Source organism: Amblyomma maculatum, chromosome 3 (assembly GCF_055883805.1).
Source record: "Amblyomma maculatum isolate TAMU_Amacu chromosome 3, ASM5588380v1, whole genome shotgun sequence".
NCBI lineage: Eukaryota > Metazoa > Arthropoda > Arachnida > Ixodida > Ixodidae > Amblyomma > Amblyomma maculatum.
Window position 1 is genome coordinate 208,035,214 of NC_139346.1, and position 27,638 is coordinate 208,062,851.

Here is a 27,638-nt window from a genome sequence, read left to right on the forward strand (position 1 = left end):
ACATATATTATGTTGAGGCATGAAAAGGAAAGAAAAATAAAGAGCCTCTGCTCGTGGGGCGGTGTAGTTGCCATAGCTAGGGTCTCTTCGTCAAGAGGGAAGGCCTCGGGGGCCAAGCCTCGGAGCCGCCGGCTTGTACGATGAACAGGAGTGATCACGAGAGGTGGCCGCGTCAGGTCATCCGCAGGAGAAGGGATCATCGATGGTACCTCCACCAGTGTCTCGACTCAAGCCACAGGGAACCGTGAAGGTACACATAGACGAGGACCCAAGAATAAGGTCGGCTTCTAGTTCCGATAACAGAGTCCAGCACCAGCGCGCCTCTCGAGCCAACATTCGCTTCGTCATCGTTGGCACCAAGCACGGCAGTCGCGCGGCGCTAGGCACGTGGCAATATGCTTTAAACATTGGGGCTATTAATTAAGCTTCATCTTTTAGACAGAGCTGCATGTGAACGAAAAATGGAGTGAGAAGGCAGTGCGGCGAAAGCAGTCACCCGGCCGCTGGGGAAGGTGCATGCTTGCGACAGCGCGGAACTAATGGCAGCGTGAAGCGGCGATGACCTGGCGACGACGCTCATTGTTGCTGGCATAGTGCACCGCAAAACTATTTGCAAATGTAACAAATCATAACAATTTCAAGAATTTAAGTATTTTGCAACAACATGCAAAATAAAATTCATTTACAACACACCGTATTGAATTCTAAGCACTTGTGCTATGCAAGTACATATATTATGGTTAGGCTACCCAAAAAGAAAAATTGCACCGCAGGTGGGAAAAATTAAGTCGCAGTGGAGTGCGACCGAAGTGCGCACCAGAGCACGTGCATGAAGGTGCACCGCCCAGAAGACATGAGCGCATGGCTGATGCAAATGTGGGCAGTGGTGGAACGCACCGTCTGCTTCGCCATCTGGTGCAGTATGGTTGAGGTTGCCGAACGTAGTGTTGTGGGAAACCACTAGATGGCATGAGCGTCTGCGCAACGCACAGCTAGCAAGACCGGGCGCAGCTCTGGCAAAGTGTGGAATCGGTCACTGCCTGAAACGAGTGCCGAATAGAGTGCGGCGCCCGTCCTCTCACCGGTGCGGTGAGGGCTGTCCATTTAGCACTGGTTTGTGGCAGACACATGTCTGCCACAAACCAAGTGAGCTCTGCTGCAGTGGATCAGTTGTAAAGGTGCTGTACTACTGTCATGGGGTCTCTTGTTCAATCCCAGCTACGGCACCCACATTTCGATTTAGGTGAAGCACAAGATGCCCGTGTGCTATGCGATGTCTGTGCATGGTAAAAAATGCCACGTGACCAAATTTATCCGGAGACTGTGGTCCGGTACTGTATCTTGTCAAGTCGGAGCCGGTTTGCGACATTGAACCCCATAACACAAACCATTCATTAGTAATCAAACAGTGCTGTTTTAGAGGAGCAGCACTTGCAGACGCTTGACACGCTGACTGAGGGAACTCGTTAATTTGCCATTTCAGGGACCATAAAAGGCTTGCATCATCGAATGAGAAAAACTGCTGAGTACCGTTTGCATCACATCTGATGCACACCTGCATAATAGTTGTCTGCATTTGAGGTGAACCCCAAATGAGAACAACAGTTTTTCCAGATTTTGTCAAGTGCTTTGCACACACTGTAGGGATGCTTCACCGTACAATCTTCATGCTAAAAAGCACTTCATCATGTAGTGTCAGCATACAGAAAGCAACATAAGGACACACATGAGTGAGATATGCGTCGGCGTTAGAACAGCACTATGCCATCCCAAAATAAAAATATGAGTACGATGCGTGCTCCTGATTGCAGCCGCAGGATGGCTAAAGTTAGAGAAAGCAAAACCAACATTTTGCAACTGAGCTTTATTTCGGAAGTGGCGAACTTCCGATTGTTGTAATACGTGCCATAGTGTGCGCATTGTGCATGGGCACCACTGTTTCATTCAAGTCAGGTTCCAAGAGGCCTTGATCGCTGGCTGTGCAGATCATACCTGGATGCGATCCCCCACCCGAATTAACCGGTTCGAGCCCCCTTGTTTTCGTGTCATAGACTTGCGTGGGCGTCGGCTGGAACCGTGGTCCTAGTTCGATATGTCCGAATTTTCGAATTAACAGGGTTCAAATTAACAAGATTTTAATGCATTGAATGCTCCACTGATGCTTAGTTCGGTAAATGTGAACAGTTGTTCTGTGCTTTCTATGTGGACTCTTCAAGGGGATGTTCTGATTGTTTGATATAAACTGATTTGATATGCCTGGTTCAGTAGTCCTGGCTCAGCTGTACAGGTCATTTTGAAGCAGCATTGCTTGTGTTATAAAAACCCGCTGTCTCAAAAAAAGCTGTTCTAGTGTGCAACAACAAACTAAGCTTGCATCTAGCGCTTATGAAGGACAATAAAAATTACATATAAACTGTAGCACATTTTAAATGTAAATTTTTCATTTTTAGTGACCTGAAAAGACAGGTCCAAACATTTGAAATCCTTCTGTTTTAAAACATGCTCTTTTTTTCATTATGGCTGCTGTGGTTGGTCACCGCCATGAAGATTTTGCATGTATAAATTTCTTTTCCTCTGCTCTGCATGATATCTAAAATTCCTTGCTCTAGCTTGCTTGGCTGATGTGCATGGTCTCATCGCTTGCTGTGCACGCACTGTTGGGTTTACTTTGGTCCTGGTAATATACGGTTATTTGTTTTTTGTAACTGCTTCAATTTATTTGTAAACTGTTCAGAGGTTATTGCAGATCAAGTGTAGTTATGTTGGGGATAAGCCATTAGTTAATCACCCGAGCTACTTAAACCCAAATGCAAACATCACAGCTAGCTGTGCGTTTTCTTTTTTTTTTTTTTTTTCTTCCTATATGATCTACAACTTTCGAATTGGTACTTTGCTCTTCAAGTCAATAAATGAAAATTTAGCTAATAATGATAAGTATACTTTAATTAATAAGCATTGAATGAAATATACTAAAACTAGTCCAGGCAGCTCTCAACAGCTCTGTTTCATTGGGCTAAGACACTTCCCCCCCCCCCCCCCCCCCCTTTTTTTTTTTTTTAAATCTTTGTCACATTGTGCTTACAACAGTATTGATTGAAGTGCCATTTCCTTGGCATCGTTTGCCCTGTTTTGTTACCCCTGCGATCACAACTGATGACAAAATATTTTGGTAGGAGTGGGGGAGGGGGTGCATCTTTCATGGTCATCTGAAATGAAATTAAATGTAGCCTTTCCATCTGCAGTGTACTTTCCGCCAACCATTATATAAACATTGAGGCTTAGTTTAGCTTAGCGTTTCCCCCACCTCTCGACCACTTCACCAGATACACCATTCTAAAAGCTTAGGACTTCAGGATCCATGGACCACGTGCATTCTTCGATCAAAGGAAGACACGTCCTATGAGGCGCTGGCTGTGTTTCCCCTACTTGTTTGACCGGTGGCATTATTGATCATAGGGTTCCTGACAAGCGAGTTACAGGTTGTGTGTATTGCAAAAACACCATCTGGAGATTGTTTATATTTGACAACCCTCCCAGTTCTCTCGGGACGTTCCGAATTTGAACTGCATTTCCAATTGTACAAGCACTGCCCAATATCTGTCCCCAAAATTTTTTCTGCTCGCAGAAGTCGTTTTTGCAAAAAAAAAAAACTTTTTGTAGAAACTGCGACTGCATTGCAGTTCCCAGCATTACTATCATCGGCTGCACTATGGCCATTGGCATCATTGGATAAGCAGCTGATGAAAGCTAAATCAAGGCTGAGTGATTGTGGCTTGTTCGTTGGTACGGCTACAGCATTCTAGAAGACTTTGTAGTGGCAAGAGCGGCACCATTCCAGTGAGGCTCAAAGTGGTTGCCGCAACGCGGCACTGGCGTCGACTCCTGACAGAAGGTCGAAGTTGACAGAAGGTATTTTCGTAGAGTTTAATTTACAGCAGCAATGAATATATAATCAAATCTTATAGTATCATTATATGCCATAGAAAAGGAATGCATATAATGCGATATCATAACAAAGCACAGTATAATACATAGTTTGTCAAGTGCAAACATATATGCTGTAATAACCAAAAGTAAACATACATTTCAAAAACAATAAACATCAGTGCATAAAGTGTGCTCCTTCAGAGGGGTTTATTCTTTAGCGATTCAAGCTCAGATGGAGAGGGAAATAAAGGGGAATGAAAGAGAAAGCGGCTGGCGGCCTGTTTTACACATTGTATCTTAAGGGGAAAATTATCATTTGCACTAAATGCCATTATATCTCGGCACTCAGTGATTCCAAGTGATCATGACAGCCAATACTCTCCTGCTTTTTCTTCTTAGCAGGCAGCGCTAACGTGAACGAATAAAAAAAAGAAAAACGCGAGCTCAGTATTCCACATGCATAACACCTGCGCCAGTTAGTCTTGTTTCAGCGACAGGAAACTAGTACGGGAGGAACAGACAGAAGACGGTCGTTCACACGGACAAGCTCTGGCTTTACACTGAACATTTATTTATCAGTAGCGATCGAAGCACAAGAAGTGGGGAAAGCTACCCTGAAAACCCTCCTTTGTGGGTCATATTCTTTTTATTCTTGAACATTATTCGACGATAGAAACGAACCAATTAAGAAAAAATAGCAAGTGAAAGTGGATCCACGAAAGGCTCTGTTGTTTCCCTGTCTCAGGTTGTTTTTTACTCTTTACGCCTCTCTATAGCAATGTTAGCTCCGCACAGTTTTCAGTTTAGGCTGCCTTTTTGTGGCCTGTCTTTTCTGGAGCGGTGCAATAGTTTGAGGAAGTACCCCCATGTTTTAGTCCCCAAACATGTAACTAAGATATATATGTATATGTGTGTGTATATATATATATCTCTTTACCTCAACTACGGCGACCAGCTGAATTTTCCGCTTTCTGCCAGCGGCAACACTCCAGCTTGCTGCGACGCGCGTCTCGTTCGCTGCGCAGCAAAGCTCTTTGCCGGCTTTGTCAACTTTTCACCTCCAGTATTCGACAGCAGCGCTGCACGTGGCCAACCGCTTTTTTTGCCTCAACGCCTCCCAGCAAAACGTGCTTCGCTCTTGCCACTACAAAGTCTTCTAGAACACTATAGTACGGCAGCAGTGTTGCTAATTCAAAAATAGAAAACCCACAACAGAAAGCTTAAATCCCGCTAAGAACCACTGAATTCAATATTTGCATCAAAAAGCTAATTTTTGAGCATTTTAGTTTGTGATTATGCCTATAAGCAAAATAACCCATGTGTTAAATATATTACGAAGCACTTTTTTTCTCTTTTGACTAGGAACTCGGGACTATGAATGCTTTAATACTTTGGAGTACCCGCCTGCCCTCTGTAGGTTTAAATTAAAGTCGCGCAAGAACATATTTCTTTCCTGCCTACACGCTGCTATCTGCAGGCACTATCACTCACTAAAACGTGTCTGCGTCATCTTGGTTTGTCGAGCCCTTTGCGGGCGGTTGTTCGCTCATGCCACCAGTTCTAGGCAATATCGCGGCACTTCTCTCAACGCACAAATTCATGTCATGCTGATCGTTCAGATCACATTTTCGAGTGATTCGTAGCTTGAGTGTCATTTACTCGCACTTCGGAATCTGGCTTGAGTAGTTATGGTGGGATTTGTGATATCTGCTCACATCAAGTTTCCTGTTTAGAATCGATAATGGTAGGGCACTAACATGCGTCTAACCTCTGCTGTCTACCAGAGCAGCTTGAGCACGGAGTAAGCAAACTCTGCAAGCTCGAAGAAGGAATTGTGTCAGAAACATATCTGTACTATTTCACTTCATCTCAGAATACAGCTGTATTTCCATGGCTGTTCCAGTTGACAAAGATGGGCTTCTTCCAGTGCAGCGATTTTTCTCGAAATTTAGGGTCCTGCAGATCCTAGTCAGGGAGACGCATGTGTGACATCAGACTCTGTGGTTATAATAAAAATGCCGCATAAATCAACTCGAGGCATTTACGTCAGCATGTAATCTTGGTGACATCATGAGCTCGCAGCAATGTTCTCTTGCAGAAATGACTTGCACCATTCTAAACAAAACTTGCACTACCACAAAAAACAGCAATAAGGATGCCAAGAGGGTCTAAAAACCGCTAGAAATCCTGCTTCTCGCGATACAATATTTTTTTTTACCGCTAAGTAGTACAAAAACCCACTAAATATAGCGGGAAAATCACTATAAGTTGGCAACACTGTAGCAGTAGTCTTGAGGGCTTTGCAATGTCAAAAGCGGCGCCACCCGTGTGAGGCTCCTGAAGCAGCTGCCGTGGCACTGGTGTAGACCACAAAGTCCCTGCTGTGAAAGGACTATTTAGATATTGCATGAAATTTACCCCCCCCCCCCCCCCCCCCCCCCCATTAGCATGAATTAAGCTCCTAATTGTTGATATTGCAAGGTTGACAGGTATGATATAGTTGCATGTGGCCAGCATGACAAGCATTTAATTTAGCATTTTCATTCATAAAGGAGTTTGTGCAAACTCTGACAAAGTCGTGATGTGCTTCCTCCCGCCCTGTGCTTTCTAAATAAATAACTCTGGAGCATAGTTGAAAGTTTTGAGAGTTTGTCATCCCTCTCTCGTGTCGACGCAAGGAGGCAAATTTTATGCTAGATTTTAGAAACCTTGCTTTTGACTCTATAATGTTAGAAAGGCACGTAATAATCTTTCACATAGTATTCGTATAACTTTCTGATGTGGTCTTCCTGTGTTCTGGCTCTCTTTTTGCAGGCATGCCCTCCGTAAAATAACCGGTGATAGGCACGTGTTGGTAAAATCAGAGCCGAAGGAGGGTGCCAGCTCAGGCGAATTCCTGGAGTGATCCGTTTGCTGTCACCACTTGCCACATCCTTTGCTGCCATTGCTTCCATTCTTTTTTATTGCTTTTCGATTAACCAAAGCCCATTGTTTTTTTGCATTCCATTCCATGTGCCATGCACGCCATGCTTGTACTCCTCTCATGCTTTCCGGCAGCCAGTGCATGCCATGTTGGAGGTCACCAGAATTTGTGATTGGCTACGCAACTTTTATGCTCAGCCAGTCTAATGACGGATTTTTGCATTATCTCATGCATTTTCAGTGTTCTTCTGCTCAGTTTTTAATGATGATCTTCACTGCCATGTGCCTTACTCGTTTTGGACGTTTTTGGTGCCAAGTGAGGGCCAGCAACTGCAATAATAGCATGAAAAGACATGCTTGGTGGTTGCCGATGTGATACTAGGCCGCATGAGTAGTTTTTACGTGTGTCATTTGTTACCTATGCACTGTTTGAAGAAAGCACAGCACATTGAAAGAAATGGGGCTTTGCAATGTGTCTGTACACATGGCACACCATAAAAAGTTGTGAGCACTTGTCATATTTTTTAATCTTTACAAAGTGGTTATACAAACTGAAAACTTTGACTGTTATTACACATTCTGTGCTGTTTGAGACACTGACAATCTGCGTTGCTCGTAAGGTTTGCTACTATACCCCTCTCTTTCTCTTTTTTTTTTTCTTTTTTTGTTTTTTTGCATGAAGCTTGAAACTGTGTCTCCTTTTTCCATTACTTCTTCGGTGTGTTACGTTCTGTGCCTGTCACTGGGCATTCTGTAAACATACCGTAAAAACCCGCGTATAATACGAACCCGAATATAATACGAGGTGAAATTCTGGAGACCCGAAATGGAAAAAAAAAGTTTTTACCGCATATAATACGAGAGAGAAAAAACAAGACATTTATTGAAATCGGACCTCACACTTCAATCACTTTCATCTTCAGCAGCGCTTTCCTCGGAAATTTCTTTGTCGGACAAATCATCCCACAGGTACTCATCTTCTGTGCCATCGAGGGCGTTTGAGATGCCGCACTTCTTAAACGAACGGCGCACAAGCTCCTCTGGGATGCTTGCCCACGCGTCCACAATCCATTTGCGCAGCGTGGCTGGCGATGCTCGCTTCAGCCGCCCGGCCGGCGTCACTGCAGGCTCACCTGACCGCATCCATTCCGCGTAGCATCGCTTGACTGCGTCCTTGAAGGGTTTGTTGACACAAACGTCGAGAGGCTGAAGTTGTGATGTCATTCCACCCGGAATCACAACAAGTTCTGTGCGGCAGTCGCTTAGCAGCCTCTTCACCGAGTCGGCCAAATGGCAACGAAACGCGTCCAGCACGAGGATGGATGGAAAGGACAACAGTGCACCGGGCCGTTTGCACCACACTGACTCCACCCAGTCGAGGACAAGATCCTCGTTCATCCAACCTTTTTCATGGCATCTCACGATGACATTCTTCGGCAGCTCCTCACCTTTCGGCATTGTCTTGCGCTTGAAGATGACATAGGGCGGGAGCTTGCGGCCGTCTGCCGTGCACGATAGCATGACTGTAACCCGCGTCTTCTCGTTTCCAGTAGACCGGATACAAACTTGTTTAGAGCCCTTCTCATGGACGGTGAGGGGCGATGACATGTCCAGGTAAACCGGCGTCTGGTCAGCATTGCCTATTTGCCCCAGCTGAAAGTTTTTGGTCTTTCGCAAAGAAATCACGTGGCGCTGAAAAGCCACCAGCAGCTCTTCGAAGGATTCGGGCAGCTTTTGTGAAATCGAGGTTCGCCGGCGTAGCGAGAATCCAGCACGGCACATATAGCGATGTATCCAGTGCTTGCTTGCTTTGAAGGCGGAGCTCGGAATTCCCTTTTCCCTTGCAAGCTCCCTAGCTTTTGCCTGCATAAGCTCTACGCTCACAGCTAGATGCGATGCTCGCTGTTCTCGTACGAACTCCGTCAGAGCGAGTTCAATTTCCGGGAATGCGCCATTCTTTGGCCCGCGAAAGCTTCTTCGCATTCTCTTGCACGCGAAAAGGGCTTCTTTCTGTCGTTGCCATCCGCGAATGCTTCCCTCGGTGACGCCAAACTGCCTCCCGGCCGCACTGTTGCCGATGTTTTCAGCAACTAAAATCACCTTTCTCTTAAAAGCAGCCGAGTACTGTTTCCGAGACCCTGGCATCTTGCTCGTTCACGTAAAGAAAAAAGCGTGCACTTTTTCGCGAACCGTGGTTTGCACGAGAGCACATGCGCTGATGCTGTGCGCACTCGACGACTCAACAACGAAGAGACGACACCTCGACGTCGTGGCCACTGCAGGGTGCGGCCACGTTAGGGCAACGAAGCCAAGCCGTAGCCGCACATCGATAACAAAGCCAAGCCGTAGCCACGCGGCTACAACAAAACCAAAACTTCTCGCAAAACTTCGACATTTTGGTTGGGATCCGCAAATAATACGAGGCGGAAATTTGGAACGCTGAAAGTTGGAAAAAAAACTCGTATTATACGCGGGTTTTTACGGTACTTCATCTCGGAAGTGTGCTGGGAGAGCACCTTCAGTTCGAATAGATGCAGTGGGCAGCAAATCTGAGTGACTTGCCACAGGCTGGTATGACTACTATGTGCTCTTCGTCGTTTATTTGAAGGGGACTGCTCAGCTCTCTCTACTTATTTTTGGTAATTTCATGTTTGTATCTAGCTGAAAAAACTTTTACACTGCCTTTTTTTTTTTTTTTTTATATATACTCGTTAATCAATGTCTTTTCTTGTCATAGCCAACTTTACTAGGTTAAGCCTATCACCATATGGTGTGGCTTTGAATACTTTCTCTCCCATCCAGTCTAAGTAAGCAAAGCCATCTTATTTAAATTTTGCTGCCATTTTTTGGCATGCCATTGCTGTTTCTCCTAGGGGTAATAATTACATGCAGTTGTTTTATGATTATAGTATCTTACAACTTGCAGAGAGATTCTAGCTCTCTTCGAGCTGCAAGAACAGCTGGCCTCATGCATTTTTTTTTTTTTCTCTTTTGCACGTGATTGTAGATACAATTTATGGTTGATGTAGTAAAGAACTTGTTGTAGTTGTTCATGTTTGCAGTAACACATTCACATCCCGCAAGTACAATCATTCTGAGTAGCTTAAACTCAGAAGGCAACTTCAGTGATCTTTTGATGCTCGCAGATATCAACAAAACATTTTTCAGAAGTTCTTAGCGTCAAGATTGTGTGCACCAAACAGCACAGTTGAGGACGCTTTAGTTTTCTCGCAAAGTATAATTTTAAAGATGGTGCCCTGGAACTCTCAACTCATGCTGCCAAACATTACAGCCAACACTGCACTTAATGACGGCTACCAATGGAGCGGCCCTACTGGGCCCATCTTGTTCCTAGGAATAGGGGCTGGATCGCCTGAATAGTTTGCCCCTGGCGTGAGGCAGTGCTGCGGTACTATTTGGAAACAGCCTGGCACACAGGATCGGTCACCCGATCGTCACCATATTCAGGATCGCTCACCCGATCTGACCTCAGGGGCCATGCATTCCGAGTACTGCTTAGTTTTTCCCCCATTTTGAACTGAAAGACGAGTCCTCGCTGTCTCTGCCCTATAACATCAAGGACGACTCGGTGACGTGAAATAGTACATTGCGCATGGTGCAGTGACAGTGATTGGCATTCGTATATCTCAACAGAGCGACAGCGCGTGCGTACGGCTCGGCTGCAAGCTTATGTCGTCATTGTGAGACATCACGCAAAGCAGCGTTCTCCGGGCCCCACACAGAAGTTTCAGTTTCAATTCAAGTTTTTTGCTTATTTAAAATTACTACTTGCGTGTTGTAAAAATGAAATCACATACTTTGACGGATAAGCCTTCAACTGTATAATATAAATCAACCATTAACTCAGTACAGTCTGAAAATTGCCGCATGCCGGAGTTGCCCTTTAAAGCAGGTTGAAGATTTTATTCGCTCTTTGTGGAGTTGTATGGTGCTTTACTCTCATAATGAATGCTTTATTACGTGGGGTCAAGTATTCAGAAAATGGTGAAAATTGAACAGAAGTAGGCTGGTGGAATCAATCGCACAACACAGAGAGGTGCATTCATTATGCAAATAAGTACACTAGTATTTGTTTTTGATGGAACAAAATCAGCTTGTGTCAACTTGAGACCACTGTTTATTTTTGCTTGTTTTGTTGTTGTGTTTAAGGGCTGCTTTGGTCATACATTTCTACAGCTCATACGGCAGTGAAAGGGAAACCCAGGTGTGTGCTGGTGTTTTCGAAAACTTGTCTAAAAGACGAACTTTGAATAACTAGTCATCTCAAGAATTCTGGGGTGTTTTCTCTCATTTTATTTTATATCGCATAGGTGTAACGATCTCAAACACAAGCACAAGAATACAGTATGTAGAGATGTGAGAAAGATTTTTAAAAAATGTTCTTCGGTTTCAGTTCTTAATATTTTTTAACTAGCCCTTCCCATAGTGATCCTCACCATCTAGCCCAGATCTGGCGTGGCCATTCTGCAATAGAGTGCCTTATTGAGCGTTTGGTTTTTTCCAGTGAAAGGCTGAACAAAGTTGTTGTGGTTTGGTCTGGTGAAGAGCCAAGGAAGATTTGCTCCTTGCTGCATTTTGAGTTAATTTACACTTCACTCGTAAAATCTTCCCAAATAAGTGCAACTTCATTTCTGGCCTCTGAAAGGATTGCAGGTTTGCATCATAATTTCTTTGTAGCTTAGTTTGCAACTTCATGCTGCTTTTTTGTTCTTTTGAATGCACATGTTTTGTAGTGTGTGCCAGTTTGGTGAATCATACTATTATCTTGCCTTGATTGTAACCTTTAGGCCCAGAGGTAGTATTGTCTTTGTTTGGTGCTCGCCAGGTGGGCTTCACTGAGTGCTATTATTTTACAATTTTTCTTGATTGCATCATTGTCTGCTCTTGGCAGTGCAAGCCTTGGCCATGATGCAAAAACAGGTGTTAAGTACCTTTTTTTTTGCGCATAATCTTGTAATATTCATTTACGGATGTCACAGAGCTTTTCACTCTTTTGTCCTTGTGGTTATACTTGTAGGCAACAGTACTCCTTGACCTGTGATGTTGCGCTCTATTTCATGTACTCCTTGCTCTTTGGACCAAATAAACTCATTTCAGTTTGTAAATTATGTTCTCGCACGTGTGTGCTGTCCTGTCGGAATGTTGCAGCACTCCGGGAAGAAAACAGAAGTGTGCTAGCTACAACTCAAAGCTCATCAAGAAAACAAGTGCTCAAAGTGAAGAATGTATGAGCAGCCTAAATCAAGTTATAATCTTTTGAATAGCAGGAGCAATACCGGGCTGCTATTAATGTTACAAGCGCAAAAATTCTCTCCATGTCTTGCAACATAGATGGAGACACTGCATGACTTTTTGCAGTCTTGCTGCCCTGACCTGCTCTGAAAATCGCATAGTTACTTCACTTTTATATATAACATTTGATTGGAAATGTTTTTTGTTAATGACTGTGAACTGCTTTGTTCAGTGTACCTCTGCTCATTCAGTTGATTTTCTATTCCCAAATTAAGCAAATGGGACTTTGATGGAAAAGGGCATTGCAAAAAACATTTCAGCAAAAGAGTTCTTTCGTGTCAAACAATTTCTGAACTTTCGCTGAACTAGCACCCATTCAGCAGTCTTGTTGAGAAGATACGCATTGTTCACATTTTCAAAACAACCGTTCTTAAAATGAACTGGGTACTCGTCATTGACAGTTAGCTAGCGTTTCATTGTATTCCAGTCCACAGGCCCTTTACAAGATTGTATGAAATTAAGAGACGTGTTCGTGTTTTTTTAGAACTGTGAAGTATTTTTACCTTGACCAGCGATTTCCTATAGTTGAGACGTTAAATATTGCTTCTCAGGCTTTGACCAAGGCATCTTGCACAAATTTTTTGCACAAATGCACGACTTGATCAAATGTATCTACCTGTCTGCAGTAATTTTTTTTATTTTTTTTTTTTTTTGTGTGTGTGTGTGATAAACTGGGTCACTCGACGTCTGCAATACTTTTTGTATTTGGAAGTGGCCCTACCTTTTATAACTTGGTGTACAGCTGGCTTACATATATTCACTGATGAGATTTCTGATTCGGTACATATTAGTCCTTGTCACTCATTGTTATGAGTTCAAGGAGTAATAAAATGTTTTGTGGAAGATGTTGCTTAAATGTGCCTGCAAAGCCATAAAGAAAGCATTGAACTTATTTTTGTTGTAGGGTGCAACCAAAAGCAGAATTCTCGTGCTTCTCAGCTGAGGACTGCAGCACAGTAGTAACACTGACTGCGCTGTAGTCCTCAAAATGATAAACCAACAAGCCAGCCACTACGTATTAAGCTCCTCAGCTGTTTTTTTCTTCTTTTTTTTTCTCATTTTTGTTTTCTCATTGATTTGGGAATGGTTAAACATATTTCTTATAACTTTATAATAAACTCATAACTATATACTAATTGATTACTTGTCATAAAGTTATAAACTTTATAATAGTACCATGCTAGCACCTTTTATCTGTTGTGATTTGAATGGGCACTAAAGTATATCCAACTACTGCTGTCAGTGGAAATTTATTCTCTGGCTCTTTCTGGATTTGTTGGTATCATGGGATTGGTTTGAAAATGTGTTGTAATCTTTCCAAAAATTAGTGGGGACACTTAAGCTCTGCCTTTAACAGTATGATGCAATAGCTTAGGCAACCATCTGACATATAAAGGGCTGCTTTAACCAAGCCATTTGAAAGTGCCTGACTCTGCATCCAAGAGCACTGGAAGGTTGATTCTTATTCCACCTTTCCACCTCATATGAGCAACCCGAGCTTGCAGCTGTTTGCAACTTTGCGATGACATGCGATTTGTAAAGTCTCACAGACCATCCCAGAAGTGGCGCCCATCCATGCCAGCTGCCAACTACCACCTGTCGGCACCATGCTCGGGATTCTTTGCTTACAATGCCGAGGCTGTATCTTACGAGTAAAAAGAACACTTTCGCATTCTGAGACTAGACTACATGCAAATTCCTTTCTGGCTCTTGGTCTTTTTTTTTCCATCCAGCTTTGCTTCTTTCTCGGGGTTCATTCCCTAATCTGATCGGCTTCTAAAAGGAATAATCCCTCTTGTATGGGAGTTATCAGTATCTGTTAAAATGGCATGAAGATTGGCTTTCAGATTCACAATCATTAGAGAAGGCGTTTTATCAGACTAGGTTAAGTGTACAGAGTTTAGATGTTTATTTTGTCAGTGAAAGGACTTTTGCAGGTGTACACAGGGTGTTTCGCACTATGCACAATGCAGGAGCAGCCAAAACAATGGAGAGAACTGCTCGCCACCTGTGCCACCTCTCCACGCTTTTGCCGGCATGCTGGATGCTGCGGCACGTCCTGGCGGGTAGGTAACGACTTCACATGCACGTCTTACGTTTTAACAGAGAGTCAAATCATCATCCTCCGTTAGCAATGAGCATTGGAGTAAAAGCTTTCTCTTTCCATTTGCAGCCTTCTGGAAGGTTGCTCACTGCAAAGCTACCCCTAATCACTAAACAGCCTGAAATTTCTGTGGTACTGCTGCATTCGCACATCATGGGCCAATTTTGAATTTTAACGATAATAGATTGTATGCACCTGTATTTTCTTGTGCAGCTTAATTCAAATCTTATAGTGCCCCGAGGTTATCCATAATTAATTTATTTGAACCTAGCAGTAATCCTGAGGAATCTATCAGTGTATTTTGTGTCTCAGCAGCATAGGAAAAGTAGTGGCAAACTGGAAATTCACTACTTTTATGTAGTGTTTTCGTTTCTTGGACATTATGGATTTAAAGGGCCTTGCCATGCCTTTCAATCATAAGTAAAACTTGCTTAGTTGCTAGAGTGTGTTGTCATGACTCTTAACTCTTTATTTACCATAAATAAAATGGCCGTTTTTGTTGGCTTCAGTACTTTTAAGGCAAACGTCAGAAAGCCTCATGGAACAAAATCCCATACGCGAGATCTGTCATATTCTGCGAGATGTGTTCTTGTGTAGTGTTCCTGCCATCTGCAATCCCACACTTGAACATGCGCCAAGGAATGCCACGCGACAAGAGCGATGGTGTACCTTCCAAACTTACACTTGCTGGAGAAAGTGTGACAGATACTGCGTCTTTCCCTTCCTGTAAACCAGTTATATGTAGCACTGCAACGAACACCGGTAAAGGAGAGGAAGGGTAGGCTTTCGCCATTCTCCTCGTTAGACACATCTGAGAGACCCTCTAATTTGTGTGTGTGTGTGTGTGTGTGTGTGTGTGTGTGTGTGTGTGTGTGTGTGTGTGTGTGTGTGTGTGTGTGTGTGTGTGTGTGTGTGTGTGTGTGTGTGTGTGTGTGTGTGTGTGTGTGTGTGTGTGTGTGTGAAAGTTACTAGTTCAATATTTCATTTAGCACAAAAATTGTAAGCTAAAACAACATGCTCTTTAGTCATATAAGTTTGAACAATGCAGTATTTGTTGCAACACAAAGTTTTAGTTGCTAAAACAAAATTAAAAAAAAAAGTTGGGCAAGGTTTTTAAAATTACAGGTACCGGAAAATAAAAAAAAAATAAAATTAATCCTGAATATAGAAACTGTTGGACCCTTTATTGGCCACTATCTGCGGGGGGAATTATGTTAGATAGTATTCTTGGCACAAACTAATAACCGCACACGCAAAATGACGCCAGCAACAAAAAACTAACCAAAGTGGGCTTCGATATTCCAGCCTGGTTTCCGTCATCATCGCTGTTAAAACTTAATGAAATCGGCTAACAAATGTACCGCATATCCAAGGCAGACTCGAACCATGGTGCCGTGAGAAAAGAAAAGAAAACCGCACTGTAAACTAAACTTCAGTTGTCTCATTGCATGCCAAATGGCGCAGCGCATCTGTTAGCTACGCCGAAGGCTCCAAACTTTTTGTACGAATTTTTCGTTAGCAGGCTAATGATGCTCAGTGGGCATGGTAAGGAAAGAGTTAATGAAATAATGCACTTCTACAAGCAGTGGGGAACTCACAGTCATGCTTGAAGGTTGGGGAGTTCTTCCCAGGGACCTTTTTTTGACTTGTGGCTGCCCTCCTCTGTGCCACACGCCTGAACCTGCTGACTTTCGGTACTATAGGAAAAAAGACCTGTTCTTTGACATGTCTTCGCATGCTGTATATAAGTACAATTTTTTAGCCTATAATTGAAAGCTATAACTTCCCTTTTTGCCTAGTTGGTGCATACAGGAATTGAAGAAAATTGCACTGAACGATGCAAACCACAAGAAAGAATGGCGACGAGACTTAGGTGCTACACAGCGCCTGTTTCTCGTCTTCATTTTTCCTTGCGGTTTGCATCGTTCGGCACAATTTTCTTCAATTCAAATAGCTTAAAGCTTGAAAAAATATTTTCAACCGTTAGCAGTTTTATTTAGTATACCTTTTGAGATATTTTGGAAACAAAAGATATGTGTCCTAGCATTTGTGATGATTTCTTGATAAAAAACATCTGCTGCTGCTGCTGGATGCGTAAAAACAATCTGCTTCTAAGGTTGGAACCATGCTGGGAGTATGCCACATCACTACCTCAACTTCAGGAGTGTTTAAAATTGCTTATAGTGTCTGAACAGCGAACTGATGGTGCAGAAAGTCTGTTACAGTGCTGCTGGCGCTTCAGCGTCGTTGATGATGGGTAATCGATGCACGGTAGCAAAGTAAGAAAGAAGTTGAGGAATGGCTATTGGTTGGATTCTTTCGGATATTATACTGCTACGCTGCCGCGGCTAGTCATCAGTGCCGGCCCGGCTCATGGAGGCTGAAAACATGTGCGGGGAATTTCCGCATACGTTTGTAGCCTGGCTGTAGGGCAGAGTGGATGGGTCCAGCAAAGGAACGTTCACTTTTGAGCTCACAGAAAGGGACGAGAGGAGGGAGAAAAGCCCTGGGAAACTGAAGTCTCACCCTTTCTGTTGCTACAAAACTGTTTCTTTGTAGGGGTGGCGAGGCTTGTCAAGTGGTCGTAACGATTGCTTTTTTTCTTTTTTACCACACTCAGTTTCTTTGTAAAGTAAATAAATTGGTTGGTTGATTGATTGATTGGTCGATTTATTGCTAACTGGCCTTTACAATTTTATTATATTTCTTTATGTATGACCTTCGTGAAATGTTGCCCTTTAGCGTTCCAGATGAACCGCAAATTTATTGAATAGTGTTGCAGGGCACTTTTACGGAGGCGTAATCATCCGCAATATTTCCTTAAGGGCAATGTGGCCTTTAAAGGTGATTTGTTCCCCTTCATGGAGGCTATTTCCTTTCAGGCAAGGCACCTGCAGCCTTCCAAAATTACCTGGAATATTTAGTATTAAACTGCAGCTTTTTCTTCTTTCTTGCTTTTTTCTTTTTATCATATGGACTCAGCAAAGACTGGACTCTCTCTTTCTTCTCTATCATTTGCTCTATTTCAGCAGCACAACTTCTCCAACCTCTGCGACTGCTCAGTTTGCCGCCATGAAGGTGGAGGAGAGCACTGACATCACTTCAGGACCTGGTGCTCTACAGTGGTGAGTGCAGATGTCTTCATAGAGACAGCTTTTAAAAAATTCATAGATAAAAACCTGAAAAACAAAACAGGCAGGTCAATTAAGTAATATTTGTAACAAAAGTGTGTTTAAAATGCAGTCAAGCCTCTTCATTGAAGTGCCAAAGAAATATAGCTGTAACTGCATTCATCCTGAAAAAGAAAAAAATAAGTGTGGCTGGCACTGACTGAATTTTTCTGCAGGAAGAAATCTATAATTATTCAGATCTGAATGCTTTGCAGCAATTTGTTCACATCTCTCTGCAGGGAATTGAACTTGTAGCTGGGCGGGAGAGCTAAAAAAATCTGATGTCAGTTAATAGGGCAATCTATGTGGAATGCATGAAATGACCATACTTGCGTCATCACTCTTTGGATGAACTGCTTCTGTCACAGCGACAGACCAGTGAAACATGCCGTTAAAGCATGCTCTTTTAACTGCGAACAAATTCGAAGTAGAGCACGACTCGATCCTTTTATCTGTACACACTCCCGCACATGCCCTGTGCTTCTGTCCTCATCTGTGGCAGACACGCGCTCCACGTGCTGGCTTACTCTGTACCGCATTCCCCTTTGTTCTCACAAACGGTGTCGTCTCCCTCACGATTCCTGTTCTCCTTCCCTCACCATCACCACACAGGTGCACCCGCAGTGCTTCCGTGCCCATGGTCACATGCTCTTTTTGCATTCACTGCACTGGCTAGACCCATCCGTCAGCTGCATATGCGCTTTTATGTTGTGAGCGTGGTTCGACTGAGCTCTTTTGGGTTTTTCTTTTGTTGTTTTTTTCTCTCCCTATGCTGCCTTTCAGGCACAAGACTTAATTGCTATAACCGATAATGTGCTATGACAGCACTGTTGTAAGCGGTTTATTTTACTATAGAATTCATAGTAAAACTGGAAGTGCCACTTTTTTACAATGTTATACCTGCAAATGGTATTTTAATCAGCATTGTTGCATTAAACTCTCGTTAATATGGCTTTCAAGGGACCAGGACAAATGTTCGGTTTAACCGAAAGTTCAAATCGTCTAATGGTCCTGAGAAAGCTGCCAAAATCTGTTTGCATCACAGTAATATTGTCTAATGAGCACCTGTATGATGGTATTCTGCATTTGAGGTGAAACCCTCTTGAGGAAGACTGTTTTTACCGGATTCGTCAAGTGCTCTACCTTGCGCACACTGTCGGGCATGTTGAGGAATTGCTCCAAAGTCGTAAAGGCCTCGGCTATCCTTTCTGCAGTGCGACACAGTTACAGTGGTGCCTCTTGACAGAACAGCCCTGCCACATTTTGAGGATGCTTCGCCTTCTAGTCCAAGCAGGGAAGCATTGCAGTGAAATACGCATGTCCACCTTGCAGTGTCAGTGCACCGGAAGCAGCACGTGGACGCATGCATCCATGAATGGCACACAAGTGATACATATATACGTAGGCGTTTTGATGCTATATTCCAAAATAAAAACAGTGATATGCCAAGCAGCATCGGAAACGGTGGGACTGGCTGCTACACATGCCCGATTTCAACCCCGCGATGGTGTGAAGTTATAGGGACACTAAAGAGTAAAATGAAGTGGGCTTGCATCGATAGAATGCCAGTTCCTGGTTACAAAAAAAAGCCGTTCTTACTGAAAACAGATCTATTATATGGTAGTAAAGAGGAGAAACAGGAATACAGGTATCGCCGCCACAGCCAAAATGGCCGAGGCTCGCAACTACAAATCACGTGACCCGCAAGGGATCCCGGAGGCTGACAAATGCGAATTACGTTGACCGTTTGAATGCAGTAGTCGGTTTTGTCTCGAATATGATAACATGTTTTTATCACACGTAAACGATGGCGAAAAGACAAAAAGACAACGTAAATGTTGTGAGGCAAATATAAAAATATACTCATTTCGTCCGCTTGTTGGTAGATGTCGCTAGTCTCTCAGCTAACACAGCACTACAGGCGCCCACTTCAGTTTCAGTTATGTTCTGGCTCAGGCACTTCGTGCGTGCTCGGATAGTTTGGTTTGGGCCTGCGGCGCCTGAAATACGAGCTCAGAGAAGCAGACGCGCCTACCCTAAGTGCGTATCGAATGCAGATCATCCCGCAGGCTAGCAGCCAGCAATCACGGAGTCTCCTCTTGCGTGATAGTGTGCGTCATCCTGCCCTACTGCGTAGTAAGAGAAAACAGTTTGCATTCGACTGGCAGGAACAAAAAAAAACCTCAACTTTTTATCGCAATATCTCGGCAATAATTCGTTTTTTTTGCTGCCGGATATGCGGCGACAGTGTCACCAAATGCCGTTTATTAGATTTTGATAGCATATGTAGGTGTCTTTAGTGTCCCTTTAAGAAACGCAAAGCCGGAACTACCCAACTGAGATTTATTTCGGAAATGGGGAACTTCTGATCGTCGTCGTGCCTGCCATGATGTGCATTCATGTGCTGCCACCACTGTGCTGTTCATTTAAGGGTTGGGGAGGCCTATTTTGGCGATTGCTAGCTGTACAAATCATACTTCAAAGTGATTGCCCGTCCAAATTAACTGGAGCTTGGCCCGCCCCTGTTTAAATTAACGAATGTCCAACCTCGTAGCTTTGCATAGGGGTCGGCCGGGACCGTGCTTCTAGTTCAGAATTATCCGAATTTCCAAAATAGCGGGGTCGAATTAATATTTTACTGTATAAGCGGGTTTTACAGTCTTCTTTTTTTTTTCTACTATATGACTGCCAAGCACATGGAAAATAGAGTAGACAGGCATTTGGAGAGAGACTGACATACTTTGTTTTTTATTGTTGCTACTATGGATGAGCTGTGCTCCCAATCTGCCCTTTGCTGTCAAGTTGACTTGTTGCCTTCTTGCCCTATTTTCATTCGTATTTTCACCAGCATTTTGTCAGACCGCTGCAGCATGAAGGTGAAATAAGTGCCACTGCATTCTCTGTTCTTCCTTGCAGCTGGTTGGAGAGTATTGGCCTTCAGTGCTGCTTTCCTCTTCTGGTGGAAAAGGGAATTCGGGACCTCAACAGCCTGAAGCAGATTCCCTTCAAGGTAAAACTACCACATTATTGATGGCTCAGCCTGAGTCGCTTCAAGACATTAAACCCTATATATCATGCTATTCATTTATAGGTCATATGCATTTTTTTTCCCTCTGTTTGTGAACTTGTACAAGAATGAAATTAAGGTAGAGAGATAGGAGATACAAAGGCAAGAAGGTTAACTAAGTGAAGGTGCCAGTTTGCTACCTTACACGGGGTGAAGGTGCGAGGGAATACAAAGGTGAATTAAAAGCTAGTCAATGGTGCTCCAGATGCACCATTTGCACCATTTTGATACATTTCCATTTTTCTTTGCCATCTTGCTCCAAAAGGGACAAATAGATCAATATTACACCTTAGCTGGCCAAAACTAATGCTATTGTGGGAAAGCACCTACTGTTAGAACCATCTGAGCTTTCAGTTGACAACCTATTGAAGCAATTCGCAGTTGGCAACCCATATTGCTGGCGGCCTATGGTACAATCTAGAAAAAGGAGTTTATTCTACTGCTTGCATGTAACCAAATCGTGAAACGGAGCACAAGGGAAACTAGAGAACTGCGTGGGCTCAGGGCAGCCAGGACATGAGCTATTTCGCTACGCCTGGTCCAGGCTAGGGCCAAGTTCGGGCTTAAATCTGTGGGCGCGGGGTAGGGCTTGGCTACCTAGAGGGCTGACGTGTGGCCTTTGCCTTGAATTCGCTGTGGTATCATGAGGTACTCTTGGGGCGTGAAGGCAATGACAGAGATGAAATAGAAGCATGCTGTGTGCTGAGGAAAAGTTAAAGTTTATTTATTTATATATTTACTTACACATTACTTTTCCACAATGATTTAGAGAATCGCTGCTCAGCTGGGGTACCCAGGTTTGATCCTTGCTGCAGCGGCCACATTTTGATTGAAGCAGAAAGCATTTTACCCGCTTACTGTGTGGAGTCTGTGCACGTTGAAGAACCTCAGGTGGTTAGAATGATTGCATTCCTTCATTGCGGCGTCCCTCATAGCCTGTGTTGCTTTGCGACGTACACGAGCCCTTTTGCTTTTCATCTATTTAAAGAGGCAACCATTTCGATCACGAATTCAATCTTTGGAACTGTGTTCATTAAAACGTGATTCACTGTTTGTGAGGATACTTTAAAACAGTAAAGCCTCATTTATATGTTTTTGAAAAATGTGAGAAAAAAAAAAGAACAGCATTATCCAGGAAAATGTATGGTTCGAATTGTCTAATTCTAATTTTAAAAATTTTAACTGTTAAATGAGGTACAGGGGCATTTAGTATTGACGCTTTCGCTGCATAGAAGAGTAAATTTGCATTTCTTGACATCAAGTGTGAACAGCTCCTTTTTTATAGTTCACTCGCGAATGAATGGTTTATTCGGGAATAAACAATTCAGTTGCGAGTGAGCGCAGTTCAGTCTGCATATGCGTTGTCCTAAATGTGGAAGAAATTTAGCAGCAAATCCGTTGCATTGACAGTAGTGTCTAGCCGGAATGGCTTCCTTTGTTGTTCTTGGATGCTTCACCCCCGAAAAGCATTGCAATATGCAAAAGCCATCGCGATTACTGACAATCACCACGTTTTTGCTCTTCATGCTGCATTCACCAGACCTAGCCTGCTCATATGCAAGCGCATAGTTGTAGTTCTCAAATGGTTTACTGCAGTGTCCTTAAAACACTGCAAAAAGGAGCACTGCATTTCTCCTCATGAAGTCGTGTCTCCACAAGAACGAATGGGCGCCTAGTGTTGTTTATTGGCTTTCTTTGATGCTTCACCCCTTTGCACGTAGGCACAGCAGGAAAGAGATCGCAATGGGTGGGCACTGCTGTTAATCGTTTTTCATGTTGCTCCCCCAGGTCTGGCCTCGTAATCCGCACTTGTCCGATTGATCGCCAGACGTAATATACGGCTGCAATTTGTCGAAATTTTTGACTTAATAACCGAGAAATTGTGTAATCGGAGAATGTAATAATTGTGAGAAAAATAGTTTAACTTTTTGGGCAATTTTTTACTGCCCGCTATTTTGATTGGGGAATCGTTTGAATGGGGAGCGTATCGACAACGTTCTGCTCTTGTTAGACATTCCTGGCCATAAAATATGACATTCAAAATCTTGAGAGGCAGCACAAGGCATTTTATTGCGTGTTCCAATTTGCACTTGGAACTTCCGAGTATGCGCTTCGCGGTGGCTCAATGGTTAAGACATCAAGTCTACTGAACCAGAGTTTTCGGGGTCAAACCTGACCATGGCGGCCGTGTTTCGATGGATGAAAAAAACGCTAAGGCATATGTGTGCTGTGCGATGTCAGTGCATGTTAAAAACCACTATGTTGTCAAAATTCTTCCGTGGACCTTCATTATGGCACCTCTTTTTTCTTTCACTCCCACCTTCCTCTTTTCTTTTACAGTGCGGTTCAGATGTCCACTGAAAAGGGTGATAGATGCGGGGCCTATTGCTGACGAAAGCATTTCGAAATCTGTGCATGGAGATTTCAAAACAGAACAAAGACAATGAATCTTCTATTAGACATGTTACGCCACCTAGCAAGGTTGCCACAAAACGCCACAGCACAGCAGCCTCTTGCAGTAGGTAGCAGTAGACGAGCTGAAAATGGAAATGCTTTTGCATTTTCAGCTCTTAAGCAGCCGTAAAAGCAATCCCGTAAATTTTTTTCAACATATTTTTGGTCCAGGTTTGAGATGTCTTAAGTCAGAGCTGCCTCTTTGTTGTGGTCGATTCCAGCTTTGAGGTTCTCTTCATATAATGCCCTAAAGCTGTTTGGTGTGTGTCACAGTGTAATCAAACAAAAAGGAACTGAAATGCAAGAATCATATTGTAGTTTATTTTCCCATCAGGTAAAATGTCCTGATTTTGTCAATAGCATTTCATCTCTGAGTGGTCGTCCCAAAGTGAAATATGCCGACACATAGAGCTTTCTGAACCGGCACTTTGTTAGCAGCTAAATTTTTTGAGGACTGCCAAGACGTGTATAGTAGAAACTTAGTGTCGTGGCCAAGTGAATTGCTTGTGTAAGAGTTTGGAGAGTACATGAGTATGTTTCGCTGCTATCACCTTTCTGGAATTAACCATTCGCTTTTCAGAGTTAGCACATAGTAATTTGTGTTTTTGGGATGGGCTGCATCATGTCAGTCAGCGAGAGGGCTAAAGGTACTTCTTCAGGGTTGAGGAAAAAAGAACTTGGAACAGGTCCAATAGGGTCGAGCTTTGTTCAGGGTTTCTAGCAACCGGGAAAACGGAATTGTCAGGGAAATTTTATGCACTGGGAAAAATCTGTGAAATGTCAGGGAAACCATAAAAAATTTTGCCAGGTCAGGGAAAATGGCACAACATTATTCTGCAGCTCATATTCATTTTAAGCTGGTGCACATCAAGTATGTTATTCGTATATATATTTTATTATTGCTGTCTCACCAGGTATGCAGAAGCGCTGCGTGAGAGTAGTATGCGACAAAATTTGGAAACAACTGCTCCGGCAGCGGCCAGTGCTGCCAAGCGCGCGCGCGCCGCGCAGCCATGTTGGATTGGATTGGCTCAGCTTTTTGAGGGGTGGGCGGCTCGCGTGCCCTGAGGCTGGCATCAATGCGCTTTTCATTCTTCAGTAAACTCTTTACATTCTTAACGGCCGTTAACTCTAATGACAACCTTTTCACTATTGTAAATTGCAGAATATGTTTAATAAATAGTTTTTCATTGTGAATTATTCGTCTATGCTCATTATCATCTGCAGCTACATTTTTTTAGCCTTTTCACTCGTCAGGGAAGTTGAACTCAAATAATCAGGGAAAACCTGAAAAAGTCAAAGATTTTGAAAATAGTGGTTTGCTAGACACCCTGTTTGTTAGAACAAGGGAATTCGAGTTTTTTTAAAGCACATCGCAAGCTTGATAAATTTGACTATATTAGCAAGAAACGTTAAGATGGTGCTAACATAAAAAAATGGTTCTTGTGAACTTGTTTCTCGTTGTATCAAGTGCATGACCGAAATTGCTTGCAAGACGATGCCAGCTGGCATTAATAAATTGTGGGTTGTTGTGTTAATTAGTAAACTTAGCTACATATAACAAAAATTTCTCCTGTTGGTAACAAACTCTTTTAGAGTGACTTCATAATTCCGTCATGAACCGTAATTATTCTTTTTGCTTTCACAAGACATTGAAGCGACTGCGGCTCAAGGAGCATCAGGAGACTACTCTGATCAGTGCAATGCGCAGCCTCAACTATGATGACGAGGACGAGGAGCTGTTTCCAAGCCAGGTGAGTGGGCAGACAACAGTGTTAGTTTGTATTTTTAGATACTGCTATGTGCATTGGCCATGCTTCCACCTGTGTGGTCAGCAAATAAGGAAATACCTTGCATGCCCATGTTAAATTACTGTCATAAAACTTGATCTCCACAGTCATATCGCAGATTATCATGTGCTACAAGTTAAACTTGTAATTTACTTGTGTAAGCTTTGTTTCAGGGAGTGTTGCAGCCTTACACACTAAAACCCTGTTAATTTTACCCTTGTAGGAGTGCAGTCCTGGTTGGCACCCATTAGTCGGACTTGGATAGCTTCGCGGGTTTCAGTAAAAATGTCCTTGGAGTAAAAGTCCCCAAATAAATGCAGTCAAATATAGCATAACATCAAGCTTTTGCCTGGCCTTGTACTTGGCTTATTACGGGTGAATTTCTTGGAAAATAGCCCTTTGGTCCGGTCTAATATTAATAAAATGATGTAGAAAAAGAAAACTACATGAGAAAGACTTCTTAACACTTTCCTTCACTTCGCGGGATAAATATGCCTTTTATGCCAAACAATTATTGTTGAATTCCAATGGAAGAATGGGAGCGAGAGCTGTCTTCCAATGGCAGATTGGGATCAGGTGTGGATACCGAATCGCTCCGTGGAGCAACAATATTTGCTTCACCGAAATCGGGGGGGGGGGGGGGGGGGGGGGGGGTTGGCCAGAAGCGCGCATGCCACGACCAGCACATTCTCGCTTCCTCGCCACTGCACGGTGGTCCGAGCAGCTGTGCATGGCATGAAAGCTGCACCTGCTTGCCGATCTCCAAGGAGTCAAATTTCACAGCGACATTGTAGCTTTTATGTTAACCTTATAAAGCACGTCACGTGAGCTGTATGCATGATTCTCAACGTGGTTCCTGCACACTTCGGCTGCAGTAAGACGACAAAACCCTGCAGCCAGCCACGACAATGTCGTCATTCGAAGCATATTTTTTCCCATTCGGATCTTGTAAATGATTCCGCATCTCAACAGACACAAGAACAATGTTTCTAAGCATTCTTTACGTTATTTGTATTATAGCGTGCGAGCCCCTGAATTGCTGCAGGTAGGAAAACTTTTGCTCCCTTCGCCTAAGATGCCGTCACGCTGCGCTCGGCGTCGGCAGCTTTTTCAAACGGCACCTCTGCCACTTCCAAGACATATGTTAGCTTCGATGAGAGATTTGATTATGATTTATCAGAAACATAAAAATTCACGCCATTAGATACGCTTGTTTTGCCAACAGCTGCAAAAATGTGCTCGCAACAGAGCAAAGGTGATGGTGGTCATTGCAGAGGGCGGAGCCACGAGAACCAGTGTGCATGCTGATTGGCTTACGTCCACCAGAGAGCATGCACCCTCAGAAGCAAACGCATTCCATTGGCAAATATGGGGGAAGGGATCGACGCCGGAGCGATATGCTCCGTTTGTGATTCGGCCAAGCGCTTATGATCTGCCATTGGAATTCAACCAATGTCAGCAGAACCACAAAAAGGGAATCAGTAAATTTCCCTAAAAAGGACAATTGGGTAAAACTACTGGGATGTCTCTCCACTTGCAACATACCTCACTGGTGGAGGCTTTGGTGCTGGCACTCTCCTGAAGTTTGGTTTTGTAACCACATGCTGAAATAGAGTTGACTGTCATCTGCTGAACTGTCTCTTTAGGAGCTGCCTGGAGCACAGTCGCAGGGGACGCTGTCCCAGGGCAGCACGACTAACCTGAGCCAGCAGAGTTGCACGTCCAGCAGCAGCTCGAAGCAGTACCACGTGACCCGCATCAGAGTTATCCGTCCCATCCAGGATCATGACTACACCTCCTGAAAAACCAGGACCACATGCTGCTGCCTGGACTTGGACTGTGCTATGTTGATGTTATAGAGCTTAAACGGGGGGGGACTTATAGTGTAATTGTGCAGCCCCGCAGGTCGGAGGTTGCTTCTTGACCTTCTTTTTGTTATTGTTCGCAGAAATGTGATATTTTTGTTGCTCTCATGCCTGCAAATCATTCATGTTGAGGTCTTGTTCATGTTGAAGTCTTGTTATACACTTCCCTTTTGGCATTTTACAGGGAAAACCTAATAATGCCAAGTTCTCAGAATGTTAGATTTGTTTTTTTTTTTCATCACATTCTTTGCTGAGAAATCTTTTTGTACCGTGAAAAATGTAGAAAGACTGCATGTACTATGTACATGTTTTTGTGTATGCTAAATGGCTGAAATTGCATTCTTTCTTTTTTGTGTGTGTGAAGCTCAGGTACTAAGAAAGTCAGTTTTTGAGCCTTCTGTTGATGGCAGAGGTTGCCATTGGTGAAAACTCCCATTATCTTTGTAGCTCTTTTCTTTGCTTCTGTCTTCACTGTCATCGGGTGGAACTATGCAGCTGGGTGAATATCGTTGAACCAGTTGGCGAGCTGACTTTTTTTTTTTTTTTTTAGTTTGTATCTTTTACAAGCATGTACATCTATCCCCTTGTAAATTATCAAACATGAATCAGTGTAGTGCAGCAGCAGTTTTGGCTTAGACTGCATTAGTGTAAAGAAAGTGGTCAGGTAGGTGTTTGTTATCTCTGTTGAGGTGTTTAGCCTGTCATTATTTTTTCTGTTCACACCTGTATAAGGTACAAAAGCATTTGTTTTATTATGTTCAATAAAGTGTTCATCCTATTTCGTTGTGATCATGTGAATGCTGGATAATTCTACATACATACATAGTTCTAATACATTTCTCAACTCGTCAGGTATGTTTTATTTTGGTATTTGTTGTGCTTGGTAATGAAAGATCCAAGGGGGAAGTTGTGACGAATGGCCTTATGTGTTCTACTCTTATGAATAACATTGTAAAAGTATAGTTCTTGGAACCACCGTGTCATGCCCTGAAGTAAAACTTTGGTTTCTGTCTGCTCAATTTTCTG

At 43.2% G+C, this 27,638-nt stretch overlaps 1 protein-coding gene across 1 annotated transcript in view; it reads left to right on the forward strand.

Moving 5' to 3' along the window:
• Positions 1 to 27,399, forward strand: part of LOC146197548 (uncharacterized) — a 73,157-nt gene extending 45,758 nt beyond the window's left edge. Inside the window, exons 12-16 of the mRNA XM_084597197.1 lie at positions 14,136 to 14,228; positions 17,296 to 17,391; positions 20,353 to 20,446; positions 24,607 to 24,711; positions 26,394 to 27,399. Of these exons, the coding sequence (XP_084453323.1) occupies positions 14,136 to 14,228; positions 17,296 to 17,391; positions 20,353 to 20,446; positions 24,607 to 24,711; positions 26,394 to 26,549 (544 nt within the window). The 3' untranslated portion in view covers positions 26,550 to 27,399. The remainder of the gene's footprint in view (positions 1 to 14,135; positions 14,229 to 17,295; positions 17,392 to 20,352; positions 20,447 to 24,606; positions 24,712 to 26,393) is intronic.
• Positions 27,400 to 27,638: the final 239 nt, after the last annotated feature.